At 36.8% G+C, this 15,834-nt stretch overlaps 1 protein-coding gene across 1 annotated transcript in view; it reads right to left on the bottom strand.

Annotated features, from left to right (window-relative positions):
• ephb6 (eph receptor B6) overlaps nt 1–10,137 on the bottom strand; it is a 133,305-nt gene extending 123,168 nt beyond the window's left edge. Inside the window, exons 1-2 of the mRNA XM_033981041.2 lie at nt 10,028–10,137; nt 8,405–8,586 (exon numbers count right to left, since the gene is read on the bottom strand). Coding sequence (XP_033836932.2) covers nt 8,405–8,586; nt 10,028–10,137 — 292 coding nt within the window. The remainder of the gene's footprint in view (nt 1–8,404; nt 8,587–10,027) is intronic.
• Nucleotides 10,138–15,834: the final 5,697 nt, after the last annotated feature.

The raw sequence follows: 15,834 nt of genomic DNA, 5'->3' as shown, positions 1-15,834 counted from the left end.
CATTTTTATTTATTTATTTATTTGTTTGTTTGTTTGTGTATTTTTTATTTATGTGTTTATATGTTTATGCATTTATTTATGTATTATTTTTTTATTTATGTATTTAGTCATTTATTTATTCATTTATGTATTTAATTAGGTGTTTTATTTATGAATTTATTTTTTATATATGTGTTTATATGTTTATGCATTTATTTATGTATTGTTTATTTATTTATGTATTTATTTATTTATTCATTTATTTTATTTTTTATTTATTTGATGATCACTTTCTGTTTCGAATGCGGCAGCTAGCAGGTTAGCTACGTCCTTTTATATAAACAGTCTATGGTAAATGTGTTATCGTGTTCAGAAAATAGAAGAAAATATCCTTTGAAACTACACTGTTCAAGTAATTTAAAGTTAAAGCATTTTTATTTATTTATTTATTTGTTTGCTTGTTTGTGTGTTTTTTATGTATTATTTATTTATTTAGTCATTTATTTATTCATTTATGTATTTATTTATTTAGTCTTTATTTATTAATTTATGTATGATTTTTTATTTATTTATGTGTTTATATGTTTATGCATTTATTTATGTTTTTTTATTTATGTATTTATTTATTTTTTTATTTTATTTTTTATTTATTTGATGATCACTTCCTGTTTCAAATGCGGTGTCCATTTATATAAACAGTCTATGGTGAATGTGTTATCGTGTTCAGAAAATAGAAGAAAATATCCTCTAAAACTACACTGTTCAAGTCATTTAAAATTAAACCATTTTCCACGCATTAAATTGTGTATAAAGCAGAAGAAATAAGAAATAATTTGTGTATCAGATTCGGATATTATTAGGATGAGGACAGGACTAATAATGACAAAGGTTCGCCGGAGATGCAAACATCACTGACCTGTTCACAAATGAGCTTTTCAATTAGGTTATGTAACGTCTAACACACATGAACCAAACTGCATTAGATGTACTGAGGCATTATTTTTTAATTAAATTGATATACAAATAATGATAAGTAATAGGTCCTATATTACGAAAAATTGACTTTTGTGAGATTTACGCTGCGTTATAATGTTATTAACGCATCAAAAACAGACCTGGAGTTGTGTTTTGTTTCATTCACACATGTTTGAGTAACACTTTATTATTAATCGGTCCTCATCTCCAAAGCTCAAAACGCTCTGTTCCACCTTGTGATGTCATGAAGTGGTAGTTTTCAAGTTAAGAACTACATTTTTACCTTTATTACAGTGCAGATTGGCGAATTCCAGAGCTGAAATCATCTAAATTGTTCAAAAAAATGAAGGTGTGTGGAGTTTAAAAACACACTGGAGCACTTCCTGTATTACCACATGATGACATCACAAGGTGGAACAGTGCATTTTCAGTTTGAGAGTGTTGTTTTGTGTGTTGAACTTGTGCGAATGAAACAAAAAAACACAACTCCAGGTCTGTTTGTGACGAGGAAACAACATATACAACATAATACTATTAAAATATTTGCGCTAGGTTTGAAAACAAATGTAGTTAATGCACTCGTATGAGATTACCCATAATTCCTTTGCTGCTGCTGCTGCTATTTATGACCCCTGTATGTGCTGTCACCTGTTAACGTAATGGATCGACTTTTGTAATGGACTTTTTATATGATGTAGTTTTGCTGATACTGTACATTCATGTCAGGGCGCTCCTGAGGCTTTTCTACTATAAATAAATCAGTGAAGTAAATAAATACGTCAATAGAGCAGCTCATGTACTGCAGAAAGTACTGGCAGGATTTTACATTTAACATGACCTTGTGTATGAAAAAATTTGATGTACTGACTCTTTTTTTTTGTTATTTAAGTAAAAGTGCAGATACTGGGGCAAAAAAAATACTCAAGTACAAGTAAAAGTGTCACCTGAAACAATCTACCTAAGTAAAAGTATTAAAGTACCTGTTTAAAAATGTACTTAAAGAGTAAAAAGTAAGTATTTCGCACAGATAAGGCTTCAATGTAGTGATTTTGATACAGATTTGTGCTGAATTTTGATCAGCAAAAACAATTAAATCAATCCTTTTTTGTAGCTGTTTTTATTTGTATATTTTTCTTTGCTCAAATTATGAACGTGTTAAAAATAAACCCTCAGCATTTTCACCAGCTCTCAGACAAAAATAAAAATGCTATTATTTTTTAGTCCTGTTAAAAAAACGTAGCGAAGTAAAGCTAAAAGTATCTATTTAAATCTACTTAAGTATTTTTTTCTTACTTTCCCCCACTGCTGATACCTCACTTAAACTACAGGGGGCAGTGTGGGCCGTGAACAGGTGTCATTTCCGTCGTGCTTCCTGGGTCTTTCATAGTAATTGCGTGTTGAGTAAAAACCTTCTCGAGTGTTGGGTGATGTGTGTGAGCCATGTTTAGAGCGACGTTTATACACGAATGTGCCAATAAAAACATGCACTTATTAAATGACCGGCAGACGGAGAGCAGACGCAGAGCAGACGCAGAGCAGACACACACACACAGAGCAGACACAGACGTAGAGCAGACACAGATGTAGAGCAGATACAGATGTAGAGCAGATACAGAGCAGACGCAGAGCAGACACACACACACAGAGCAGACACAGACGTAGAGCAGACACAGATGTAGAGCAGATACAGAGCAGATGCAGAGCAGGCGCAGACCAGACACAAACCAGAAACAAACACAGAGCAGACACAGATGCAGAGCAGACACAGAACAGACACAGAACAGACACAGAGCAGACACAGAGCAGACACAGAGCAGACATAGATGCAGAGCAGACACAGAACAGACACAGAGCAGACACAGAGCAGACACAGAGCAGACATAGATGCAGAGCAGACACAGAGCAGACACAGAGCAGACATAGATGCAGAACAGATACAGTGCAGACATAGATACAGAGCAGATACAGAGCAGACACAGAGCAGACACAGAGCAGACACAGAGCAGACATAGATGCAGAGCAGACACAGAGCAGACACAGAGCAGACACAGATGCAGAGCAGACACAAAACAGACATAGATGCAGAACAGATACAGTGCAGACATAGATACAGAGCAGATACAGAGCAGACACAGAGCAGACACAGATGCAGAGCAGACACAAAACAGACATAGATGCAGAACAGATACAGTGCAGACATAGATACAGAGCAGATACAGAGCAGACACAGAGCAGACACAGAGCAGACACAGAGCAGACACAGAGCAGACATAGATGCAGAGCAGACACAGAGCAGACATAGATGCAGAGCAGACACAGAGCAGACACAGATGCAGAGCAGACACAAAACAGACATAGATGCAGAACAGATACAGTGCAGACATAGATACAGAGCAGACACAGAGCAGACATAGATGCAGAACAGATACAGAGCAGACATAGATACAGAGCAGACACAGAGCAGACATAGATGCAGAACAGATACAGAGCAGACATAGATACAGAGCAGACATAGATACAGAGCAGACACAGAGCAGACACAGAGCAGACATAGATGCAGAACAGATACAGAGCAGACATAGATACAGAGCAGACACAGAGCAGATACAGAGGGGTCGAAATACTATAGCCATGACACCAGGGGATAACGGCACCAGGCACAGTCCAGGGTCTGGGGTCTCTGCAAAAGTGTGATTGTTGTTGTTGTTGTGAGTTTAAATGTTACGTTTTTGATTTATAAAAACATAACTCGACGTGGAAATGATCGACCTGTGCAGACACATGAGACAGAAGAACGTGGCTGCGCAGAGTGACAGTGTTAATGTCAGAGTATTAGTTATTTTGCTTCTCACTGGTGCCACAAATGCACTTTAATAATTTTGTGCTATTCTCACACCTGCTCCTGTTTTAAAGTTTTAAATGAACCTGTGCAGTTTTTTATTAGTTTTTTTTGTTTGTATTGTTCTGTATTTTAACAAAGCGCTCATGAAAGAGAGAATGTGCTGTTCTCATTGGACTTTCCCTGGAGAAATAAAGATAAATGAAAAATGAATTATATTGTTGTTTGAATCAACACAATTAACAAACGCAACGACTGCAGTTTTTGAAGTACCACAGTTTCCTCCATAAACAACAAAATCTCCTTATTCTGCATAAACCACGAACCCTGTAGTTTAGATCTGTACAAAAACGATCTGAAATGTCCGTGTGTGTCAGATGCCCTCCCTGTGTCTCCTTATTATGCATAAAAACCCTGTAGTTTATCTCATATTTCTATCATTTCTTCCAAATGCGTTTAAAATATCAACTTTGCATTAGATTTTTTTGTTTTTTTCCAAATTATTCCACCTTCATCTGTGTGTACATTTAGTAAAAAATCTATGTAAAGTTTAAAAAATAAGATCTGTGGAGAGGCGACACTACATCTGTATTTTTAGGGGGAAAATGTCTTTAATTGACTATATTTAACAAAGAAATTACAAGTTTAATGCTTAACTGTGGAGGATTCCAGGCAAAAGCAGCAACATCTCCATGAAAACGAGCTGATAATTAAAAAAAAAGTCTAAAAAATATTTAGTTTGATGCTTAATTTACGCTAAATCAGCTTCTCTGTTGTGTTTTATACTACGGCTTAACAATAACTGAAATATTGAAATAGTAAAACCAAAGCCAGCATCCGTAGTGAATACATCTGTAAACACTTGTAGTCGTGGTGCCAAAATATTCTGCTGCTTACATCAAATTATAACAGTAATTTTTATAATGAGCAAGCAGAGGGAGCCCATAGATCCACCGAGGAAACTGCCGCGTTCAGTGCTACGTGTTTTTAAATCAATTATACCTGATTAAAACTGCAAACACCTGCAGATGTAGTGTCAAAATATTCCACTTACATCACAGAGGATCAGTATTTTCATCCCTCGGCCTGTCGCATCCTCCCAGTGCGGTTTAAGATGACACTGGAAACGCACTTTTTCTCCTCGGCGTTTAAAACTGCACTGGTTTAAACTATAATTTATATCGTAATCATTTACATCTAGATATTTTTAACTGATTGGAATTGGTCAAACTAAATGAGTTTAATTTATAACAGTTAATACATTATAAATTGTGAAATGTGCTTTAAGTGAACCTGATACATGTGCTTGAAATAAATAAATAAATACAATTATAAATAAATAAATAAATACACAAATAAATAAATAAAATAATAAATAAATATGTTCAATATTTAAAATTTAATTGGGTCAGTTTAAAAAAAAAAAAAAAAAAAGAATTAATTGGCATTATTGGCCAATTTAAAAATACTAAATTAAATGAACACACTTGTAATAGATTCATAAAACTTGAAATTCTAAATTAAATGAATGTAAATGTAATGGATTAATGAGGTTCATTGGTTCAACTTCAACAATTTATACCATAATAATTAACATCTAAATATTCTTAATTGATCATAATGATATATATTAAATTGGTCAAAGTAAATTTGTTTAATTTATAACAGTTAATACATTATAAATTGGTTCAGTGTTTAATTGGGTCAGTAAAAAAAAAAAAAAAAAAAAAAAATGAATTGGCATTTTGGACCAATTATAAAAAAATAAAATAAATAAAATTAAATACTGTATATAATAAAATATACATAAAATAAAATAAAATAAAATAAAATAAAAATACTGAATTAAATGAACACACTTGTAATAGATTAATACAACTTAAAATACTAAATTAAATGAATGTAAATTGTGGTTCAACTTATAATTTATATCATAATCCATTTACATCTAAAAAGTCTTAGTTGTTCATAATTATACACTGTTTGGCCAAAAAAAGTCGTCACCTGGATTTAACTAAGCAAACAGGTCCTCTCCTAATGCAGTTGGACCGGTCTAGGCTCAGCAGAATGAGGTCACCTGAATATACTGAATGACCAGGTTATTCCATCAATGGATTTTTTCTTCCCTGATGACACGGGCATATTCCAAGGCTCAAATTGTGACAGAGTGGTTCAGGAGCATGAGACATCATTTTCACACATGGATTGTCCACCACAGAGTCCAGACCTTAACCCCATTGAGAATCTTTGGGATGTGCTGGAGAAGCTTTGTGCAGCGTCAGACTCCACCATCATCAATGCAACATCTTGGTGAGAAATTAATGCAACACTGGATGGAAATAAATCATGTGACGTTGCAGAAGCGAAATCGAAACAAAGCCACAACCAAATATTAGAGTGTGTGACCTTTTTTTCTTGGTGGCGACTTTTTTTTTTTGGCCAGGCAGTGTATTTATTACATTGATTCTCATTAGATACACAGGAGAGCTTAGTGTTTGGTAGGTCATGATGATACTACCAGTAAATCGATAGCTGGAACTATATTTTTATGGTCAATATTCATCCTGTTGGGTTATTTTTCGGCTGTATCTCTGTGTAATCCCTCAGTCGTCCAGGTCTGATCCAGAGTAAAAGAAAAATTCTATCAGCTGGACAAAAGTTGAGTGAAGACATGCTGGTTCTGCTCAGTTCTGGTCAGATTTCTGCTTTATATCTGTCTGAAGGGAGGAGCTAACGACACTGAAACTAAAAACACCCATTGTTTACAGTTACACTTTGCATTATGATAAGATTTGAGCTGCAAAAGGTCGAATAAAAGACTTCCATGACTCATTACAGATGCAAACTCAGCGCTAAAGTGTCTCATCGTGCTGTTTATTTATTATTTTTTAGCAATATTGTGCATTTAGAGTAGTTTCTTGGAGTAATCCTGCTTTAGGCCCATAAATTAGCTTGAATATTATCATTTATTGTTAATCGTTGTCTGTATTTTCTTCGTTGTTTTATCAAGAAAAGGCAAGGAAAGTTTATTTGTAGAGCACAAGTTGTACGCAAGGTAATTCAAAGTGCTTTAAAGAATAAAAAAGACGTTAAAATCGCAATACAGCAAATCGAAACATAAATAATCCCAAATAATCATCATATATCTCCTTTTTTGTTGTTGTTTTTTGCTTGTGAAGCACTTTGACCAGCTGAGTTTGCTTTAAATGCTTTATAAATAAACTCAAATTGAAATGAATGCATTTGCAGATGAAGCCCGTCCATCCCCAGAGCGAAACAACAAACTCAAAGCTATAATTTAGACCCGATTAAACAGGATTAAAACCATAAACACCCGTAGATGTCACGCTAAAACGCAAAATTTACATCAAATCATAACAGTGCTTTCCTTTCATTGTGTCCGCAGGTTATCGACGAGTGGAGGAAACCTGCTCCACATCCAGGACGCGGGTGATGTCTGTGCGAGGGGTCAAAGGTGCACCGCCTGACACATTTGTGAGGACGTGAGTGACACAGAAAGAGGTTACGCAATGTTATTATTCATATTCCTCAAACAATATTCCACTGATCTTTTGTCGAGGCTTTGATAGGTCCTGGCACGCTCTGGGACGCTCTTTTGTGCAAACGGTGCACGCAAAAGTAACCGCCTGTTGATGTGGCGGAAAACTGTCGGTGGAATGGTATTGAATTGAAATGTAAAATTATAACATTGTGGAGGATTCCGTCTGTGTATAACCTCATACAATATTTCCCTGCTCTTTTGTTGAGGATTTGATAGGTCCTGGCACGCTCTGGGCTGTTCTTTTGTGTAAACTCGGCACGCAGAAGTACACAGCTGAAGTAACTGTCTATTAAAATGTGCAAAATATTATGTATAGAACTGAAATGCGAACTTATAAAGCTGAGGATATCGTCTGTGATTTAAAGAAATGCCAAAAATTTGATACATTTAAAGGAAACTTGCAGTGTAATCTTAATAAAACAAGGATATCTGCACAATTTTGGGTTTAATTCAGCTGTAAATTCACTTTTTGTGTGGAAAAACTTCCTCAATCAAGACCTGTGCCAAGAAACTTACAGTGTAATCTTAAAAAAACAAGGATATACAATGATATCTGCACGATTTTGGGTTTAATTTAGCTGTAATTTCCCGTTTTGTGTGGTAAAACTTCCTCAATCAAGACCTGTGCCAAGAAACTCGCAGTGTAATCTTAAAAAACAAGGATATCTGCACAATTTTGGGGTTAATTTAGCTGTAAATTCATTTTTTCTGTGGTAAAATCTCCTCAATCAAGACCTGTCCCTGTGTATTTTTGATAAATTGCAAAAATACAATCAGATTATTGTTGTTAATATTATAATCCCACCAAAAAATTCCCAAAAATGTCATTTCTGTCACTATAACCCAGCTCTATCTCCTTGCAAATGCGTTAAATATTTCATGCAATATTAAAAAATTCCCAAAGAAACATGTCTACACACTCCAGTAAACGAGCAAGTGTTGGTTTATAATTTACAGACAACTAATCCAAGCCAAACCCAAGCACTTTAAAACACAAAACACACCAGCAAACGCAGCTTTTAAATTAAAAATCAAAGTTATTTCCTTACCTTCCTCCGCTGAATTTGGCTGGAAAAGCACACACAACGCCAGCACGATACTCCACATCTCCACAACTGAATGACACTGACAGAAAGAGAGAGAGGGAGCGAGAACGAGTGTGTGGAGCAGGCGAGCGAGGGGTAAGGAAGGGAGGGAGGGATGGAGGAGGCGGAGTCTGCTCTGTCGCTCCCTTTATCACACTGTAAGAGAGAGAGAAAGACACAGGGACTGGGGCAGAACGATGGATGTGTGGATAAAGAGACAAATATTTACACAGGGAAACAAGACATTTAAAGAAGGGATGAGGAACGAGTGGTGTGTGGATTTAAAGAAAGAGGAGGAGAGGTAGAAAGAGGAGACAGGGACGATATTAAAATAATGAATAACACATTTGTTTAGTCATTCACACCATAATTGTCCAGACTTGTCTAATTGCGTCCGTCCAAGATTCTCCTCACAGCTTCACACATGAATTTTTGTGAAAGGAAAATAACTGGACAACTCTGAGTCAACGAATACGACAGAAACAGATCAGATATTTAAGTATATATGTCACTGAAGATGTGTTTATACTTAGTCCTGGTTTAGCCCTGGTTTTGTCTTGGTTCAGTCCTGGTTTAGTCCTGGTTTAGTCCTGGTTTAGTCCTGGTTTTGTCCTGGTTTAGTCCTGGTTTAGTCCTAGTTTAGTACTGGTTTAGTCTTGGTTTTGTCTTGGTTCAGTCCTGGTTTAATCCTGGTTTAGTCCTGGTTTAGCCCTGGTTTTGTCTTGGTTTATTCCTGGTTTAGTCCTGGTTAGTCCAGCTTTAGTCCTGGTTTAGCACTGGTTTAGCCCTGGTTAGTCCAGCTTTAGTCCTGGTTTAGCCCTGGTTAGTCCAGCTTTAGTCCTGGTTTAGCCCTGATTATATCTGATTTAGTCCCAATATAGACCTGGTTCAGTCCCGGTTTAGTCCCGTTATAGACCTGGTTTAGTCCTGGTTTAGCCCTGGTTTAGTCCTGGTTTAGTCCTGATTTAGTCCTGATTTAGTCCTGGTTTAATCCAGGTTTAGCCCTGGTTTAGTCCTGGTTTAGTTGTGGGTTTTGTGTCTGGCTGCGTACACTTCAAAATTACAACTTAAACCTGGAACTTAACCAGGTCCAAACCAGGTCTACATCAGGACCCAAGTGTAAACGCACCTTCAGTTTCGTCTCATTTTGCTGTGATGTTTTACTCTATTGTGTAGTACATTAGTAAACTATTGTCTTATAGTTTAGGCTTGGTTTGGTCTAATCCATTTTATTTACCTTTATAGAAACAAAATCAGGCCCACGTGAGGTAATTCCTTCATCATTAGATCAGCAACATGATGATTTAAAGTTCAGATATGAGTTAAAATAAGTTAAGTTTAGGCTCAGACTCCAGGAAATACATGAAATCTTATATAAAAAAAAAAAAATCCAAGTGCATTTTATGAACACAAAACATGTATTTACTCTCTCTCTCTCATTGCAGACAGTTTATTCAGACAGAACCCGGACACGGCCCCCTCTGGCTCGTCCACGCCCCTCGCTGGTCGCATGGCGGTACTGCAGTTTGTTGTCAGCTCTTCATGCTCCAGTTCACTACACTGAGGAAGACTTCAGTAGACTCTCACTGGAGATGCTTTCGTCTGGTTCGACACAGTTCCATGGCCTCATTCCCAAGCACCCGGGGGTCCCAGGCTTTGTGCTCCGAAAGGGGTGCAGAAGGTAAACGAACCGCCATTTATACAGCCATTAAAACTAATACGGCTGTACACATGCTCTGGTTATGTAAGAGCAGCTTTGACCTTTAAGAGGTGATGAGACCTCCACAGGGACAATTTACAACTAGAAATGAAGAAAGAGTTTGTAGAAAATACACAGAAATATAGTGATTATTAAACTGGGCTTGATTTTAATAAAAGAACAGGAAGTTGTAGTGAAATTGTCCAAAGTTTAAAGTGATTTGTGGTTAATTTTACACTTAATTTACCTTCTGACCTCAATCAATTCAATTTGTGTTTTTTAAATTCAAATGTGATGGTGTCCTACGTCCAGATGGGGGCGCAAGAGTCAGTTTTCCTATTCAGTACATTGTATTTTACCATGAAATATCCAAAAGGTAAATGTACAAATGTTGAAAGTGTTTTTTTTTTTGTTATTGACTAAACCCAAGACTCACTGTATTACAATTCTGCATTTTAGGTGTTTTCATTTTAGTTGCTCCCGTCTGTTTTCATTCATACTGGACTAAACTTAAGATGTGTTAACACTTAGATTAGTCCTGGTTTAGTCCTGGTTTAGTCCTGTTTTAGTCCTGGTTTAGTCTTGATGTAGACTGGGTTTGGTACTATTCTAGTCCTGGTTTAGTTCTGGTTTAGTCCTAGTTTTATCCTGGTTTAGTCCTGGTTTAGTCCAGGTTTAGTCAAATTTTTGTCCTGGTTTAGTCCTGATATAGACTGGGTTTGGTACTATTCTAGTCCTGGTTTAGTCCTAGTTTAGTCCTGGTTTAGACCTGGTTTAGCCCTGGTTTAGGTCTGATTTAGTCCTGGTTTAGTCCTGATGTAGACTGGGTTTGGTACTATTCTAGTCCTGGTTTAGTTCTGGTTTAGTCCTAGTTTTATCCTGATTTAGTCCTGGTTTAGTCCAAGTTTAGTCCTAGTTTAGTTTAGTCCTGGTTTAGTCCTGGTTTAGTCCTAGTTTTATCCTGATTTAGTCCTGGTTTAGTCCAAGTTCTGATTCTGTAGCATCTATAAGTCTCTGCTGTTACTTAACATCAACTGATACGAGAGCAGAGACTGAAAACAGCATTTATTCTTATTTTTAAATCAAATAAAACAAAACTCCCTAACGTAACTTCAAAACAACTTCATATAAATAAAAATTCAAATATTAAGAGACTTTCAAGGCCGAGTAAGTTCAGTAAATCGTCTTACATCAGATATTTGGACGCCGAGATCCAATCCAGCAAATACCAGTGACAGGATCAGATCAGTGCATGTTTAAATATGATCTGGTGATTTTTAATAAGGGAAAAACAACACGAGATATTCATTTTTGTCACTATTGTCCACTCCTACACAGTACACAGTTTTACTCGTACATTTTGGGGCGAGTAATAGTTACGCTAACCGCTCAGGACAGCCAACTGTGTGTGCCTCTGTGGATTAAGGAAGCCCCACTGCTCACTGACTCAAGATAAAGAACTATTTCAAAGATCTACTTGTCCCGGGTTGGTCCTGGTTTAGTCACGGTCTAGTCCCTGTGTACTTCATAAAGACATGTACTCGTGTGAAAACAGCATTAAAAAACATACATCACTCTTATATTTACAACTGAGAAGCATATTTTTATTGATAGTCGCAAAGGTCCAGTCTTTTCTCGGTCTCGTTTTCGACACAAAACTCAAAATATACACAAACAATCCGTGCACAGCAGGCAGTAAGCGGCAAACAGACATTCAGAATACTAATATTAATAAAACAATAGCAGCAGTTGTAGTATTCAGTGCCTTTTGTAATTAAAATGGATGCAACAACAGCCAGTTCTCCACAGGATTAATCGCTCCGCTCAATCGAAGCTAATCGAGGCTAGCGGTTATAGCGGCGAATTTGGAGCTGAGTTTCACATTTGGACTTCCGATCGCGAGTATCATAGCAACCAAAGAGCCAATCTGGAGCGAGGATGTTGAAGGTAACGCCCCTTTGCGCTTGCACGGCTGGTTTAGCAGGGAGCGGGCGCTTAGCAACGCTGTCAATCAAACCTGTCGCTAAGGCTAACGGGAGCGACCTTAATGAAAAAAGACGCTTGATTTGTCTGTTATCTTGATTTACGGACAAAATAGCTAAATAAAAACCCCAGGATCATGTAGAGCGGGTTAATACGAGAGAGAAGTGACAATTTCTCAATGTAAAGTGAATTGGAGCAGGAAGTGCGTCCACGCTCACTTCCTATTTACAACACAGCGGCTAGCAGGTTAGCTTTGTCCATTTATATAAACAGTCTATGGTATTAATCAACCTGGGATTTACCCCTTTACATATTTATTGTGATATAGTTTCAGTTTTTCCTCTAAAAATGCCCTTCAGTGCGATCACTACTGTCATATATAAAATACTTAAGTTTTAACAGTGCGTAATAACAAAACGTTCTATACAATGGCTGCACTGAAACGCTGGTAGAGTGTTTGTCCTGTCATGATAAACACATTATGAAGTTTGATACATCGCTATAGATGATAAACGATAATATTGAAACTAATTTGTGCCACTGACGCAACAATCCAGGGCATATTTAACCCACAAAAACTACTATAAATCTGCGATATTGTTAAAAAATCATGAGCTGCAGCAAAATGAAACACTTTAGCACTTTGTTCGCATCTGTAATGAGTTTTACAAGTTATTAATTCAAACTTTTACAGGTTAAATTTGATCATTGAGTGAAAAAATAACCAAAAATTCTCAGTAATGCAAAGAAAATGTGCAATCGGGAAATATCGACCTCAAAAAATACTGTTCCAGCTTTTATATACTGAACTTTAAGTCGATATAGTGATTTTCGTGACAGGACTAGCACTGACCCACAGGTTGCCGGTGCGATTCCAGCTCCCACACATGAACGCTGTCGTTGTGTCGTTAGGCAAGACACTTAACCCACCTCGCCCCAGTGTCTCTGTACCATTTTTTTGTTTTGTTTTTTTATTATTTCCCTGTTGTTTTTAATTTGCTGCAACAAAACAGTGCATTTATGTGTCGAAATGTGCAAATTCATATGTTAAAGTGTCCAATACACAAAATTAGTATTATTAATGTAAGAATTTGGGTATTTTCTCCTCGTAATATCTCAATTATACGATAGTTTCATCCATTTTTACAGCGGTTAAATCATAAGTTTGATGCCAAAGTGCAACTACACCAGCTGTATACTGCATCCCCCTGACCCAGACATAACACAACATTTGCTCAGTCTGAAAAAGTTAAATTTTACATTTTACACATTATTTTACACATTGACAGCACAGAAGACAGTGTGTTTTTACATCACAATAAATACAAATATATTACTTTACGTTTAGTGTCTCTTGACCTCGTTCGTTCATCCAGCGTACGCACGTCTTTACATCCCTCAACGATGATTGGACTTGATTAAAGGCGACGGTTTGTGCAGGAAAATCAGAAATGCACATCGTCTTTCAGTGTTTAGTTAAGACTTTTAAACACAGAGGCACGAAAACCTATTTGTCGTACGAGCTCGGACAGTAACGTGAACATAGAGCGTTTAAAGACGTCTACGAACCTGACCCAGACCTTCAGACGTGTTCACGATCGACTCTGTTAATAAGGAGTAAAAGGTGGAAAAGAGGTTGTTCTTCAAAACGCCAAATACCCGTGGCTGTTGTGTATTTGGCGACTGGGTTTTATTGTTATAGTTTCTAGAAATCGACTGATACGGGTTTGTCATGGCCGATGCTGATACCGCTCGTTCAGGATCCAGAATTGATAAGATCTGCCAATATTTTTGGACCGATATGTGGGTTTGATTTTGATTACCGTATTTTCTGGGCTATAAGTCGCTCTTTTTGCATAGTTTGTCCGGGGGTGCTTGACTTAACTTGACTTTAAAGATAAAATTTGTGTTCTTGGTCTTGGATTTTGTAAAATAAATTCCCCCAAAAATGCGACTTATATATGTTTTTTTCTTCATTATTATGCATTTTTTTGGCTGGTGTGACTTATACTCCAGAGCGACTTATAATCCAGAAAATACAGTATTTTGCTCAAATGATGTACTTTCTTACCACAAACATTTAAGAGAGCTGTGTAGTCATGTTTTGTGCATTTATTTTCATATTAAAGTGTTAATATAAAGCTTTGTGTGCGTTTTTTAAGTAGTAAATCGACCAAAACAAAGTATCGGCCTGTGATGTAGATGTACAACCGATAATCCATACGCTAAAATGCCCAAATATCGGCCCAATATATCGGTCTATCTTTAATAATTACTTTTTTCAGGTGTGACCAAAGAGTAAACAAGCTCAAAATTGTACTTAAGTAAAAATAAAGTTACTTCAAAATACTGTAATATTAGTTAATAGTATTAAGTAGTGGTCCAGGGAAAACTTCTAACTGTAAAACTAATGTATGTTTAAAAATTTGAGTTGGATGTAATTGGACGGATTAAACAGTGTAGAAAATGTGGTATTCAAACACATTTCAAACCACAAAAAAAGAGCGGTGCAAGAAACAACATCAATGTAATGATTTTGTTACTTTTAGACAAAAAAAACAACAAAAAAACACTGTAGCAGTAGGAGTAAAAGTACTTTGTCAGAAATTTACTCTAAGTACAACTGTATTTAAGAGTTTATCAAGTAAATGTAACAGACTCCTACCACCTCTGACTCATTATAGTCAAAAATATTAAATAAATATCCTCTCAAACACACTCTACAGTTAAAGTAAAACCTGTGATCGTCTGCGGTGTATTTCTGTCACTTCGGTGAACGTCGGCCCCTTCGTGCGGCAGTGATTCTGACATGTCTTTTTGGGTCAAGCTGCGTGCTCCAAAACCAGCTTTTCTGCCTGACCTCAATACATAAAACCCCAAATCCTACAGGCGTTTAACACTGGGGGTAGTGAGGGCCCGGGTCTTAACTCGGAGCATATGTTCACCCTCTCATACGACAATGTGTGTGTGAAGCTACTGTTTGAATGACACTGGTGATGTAGAGACTTAGAGTTGAAAAAAACCCATATTATGATATTTTCTGATCTGTTATAAAGTCGTTTCCTCGTCAAAAACAGACCTGGAGTTGTGTTTTGTTTCATTCACACATGTTTAACGCACAAACCCTGCATATTTAGGCCGAGTTCTTCTCTCAGACTGATACAGGAAGTGCTCCATTATGTTTTTAAACCCCATACACCTTCACTAGAATCATTTTATCTCTAATAAACTAAAGGTAAAAGGAGCTGTTCACTTGAAAACTGCCGCTTCATGACATCACAAGGTGGAACAGAGCTTTTTGAGCTTTGGAGATGTAGAAATCTCTGGGTAATAATGGACTCAGACTTGAATTTTAACTGCTACATCAAATCAGTAATATCTGCAGCTTTTTACCGTCTAAAAACAATGTCAAATATCAAAGGTAAACGGTCAAACCCAGACTTAGAGAGACTCCTCCTGCATTTGTCTCAGTACATCCAGAACACTGCTGCTCGGGTCATGACTAGAACCAGGAAGTTCTTCACACATGTGTCCTGTGGCTCAGGTCTCTGGCTCCTGTGGCTCAGAGAATAGACTTTAAAGCAGCTCTGTGTGAACAAGTCTCTGCATGGACCAGCACAAAAGAACATCTCCCACATGAGCCACATGAACCATCTCACATGAAGAGGACTAAACCAGGACTAAACCAGGACTAAACCAGGACTAAACCAGG

This window comes from Periophthalmus magnuspinnatus, chromosome 16 (assembly GCF_009829125.3).
Source record: "Periophthalmus magnuspinnatus isolate fPerMag1 chromosome 16, fPerMag1.2.pri, whole genome shotgun sequence".
In the NCBI taxonomy this organism is placed as follows: domain Eukaryota; kingdom Metazoa; phylum Chordata; class Actinopteri; order Gobiiformes; family Gobiidae; genus Periophthalmus; species Periophthalmus magnuspinnatus.
The sequence above is the reverse complement of the archived record's forward strand: the minus strand, read 5'-3'. Positions and strand labels throughout refer to the sequence as shown.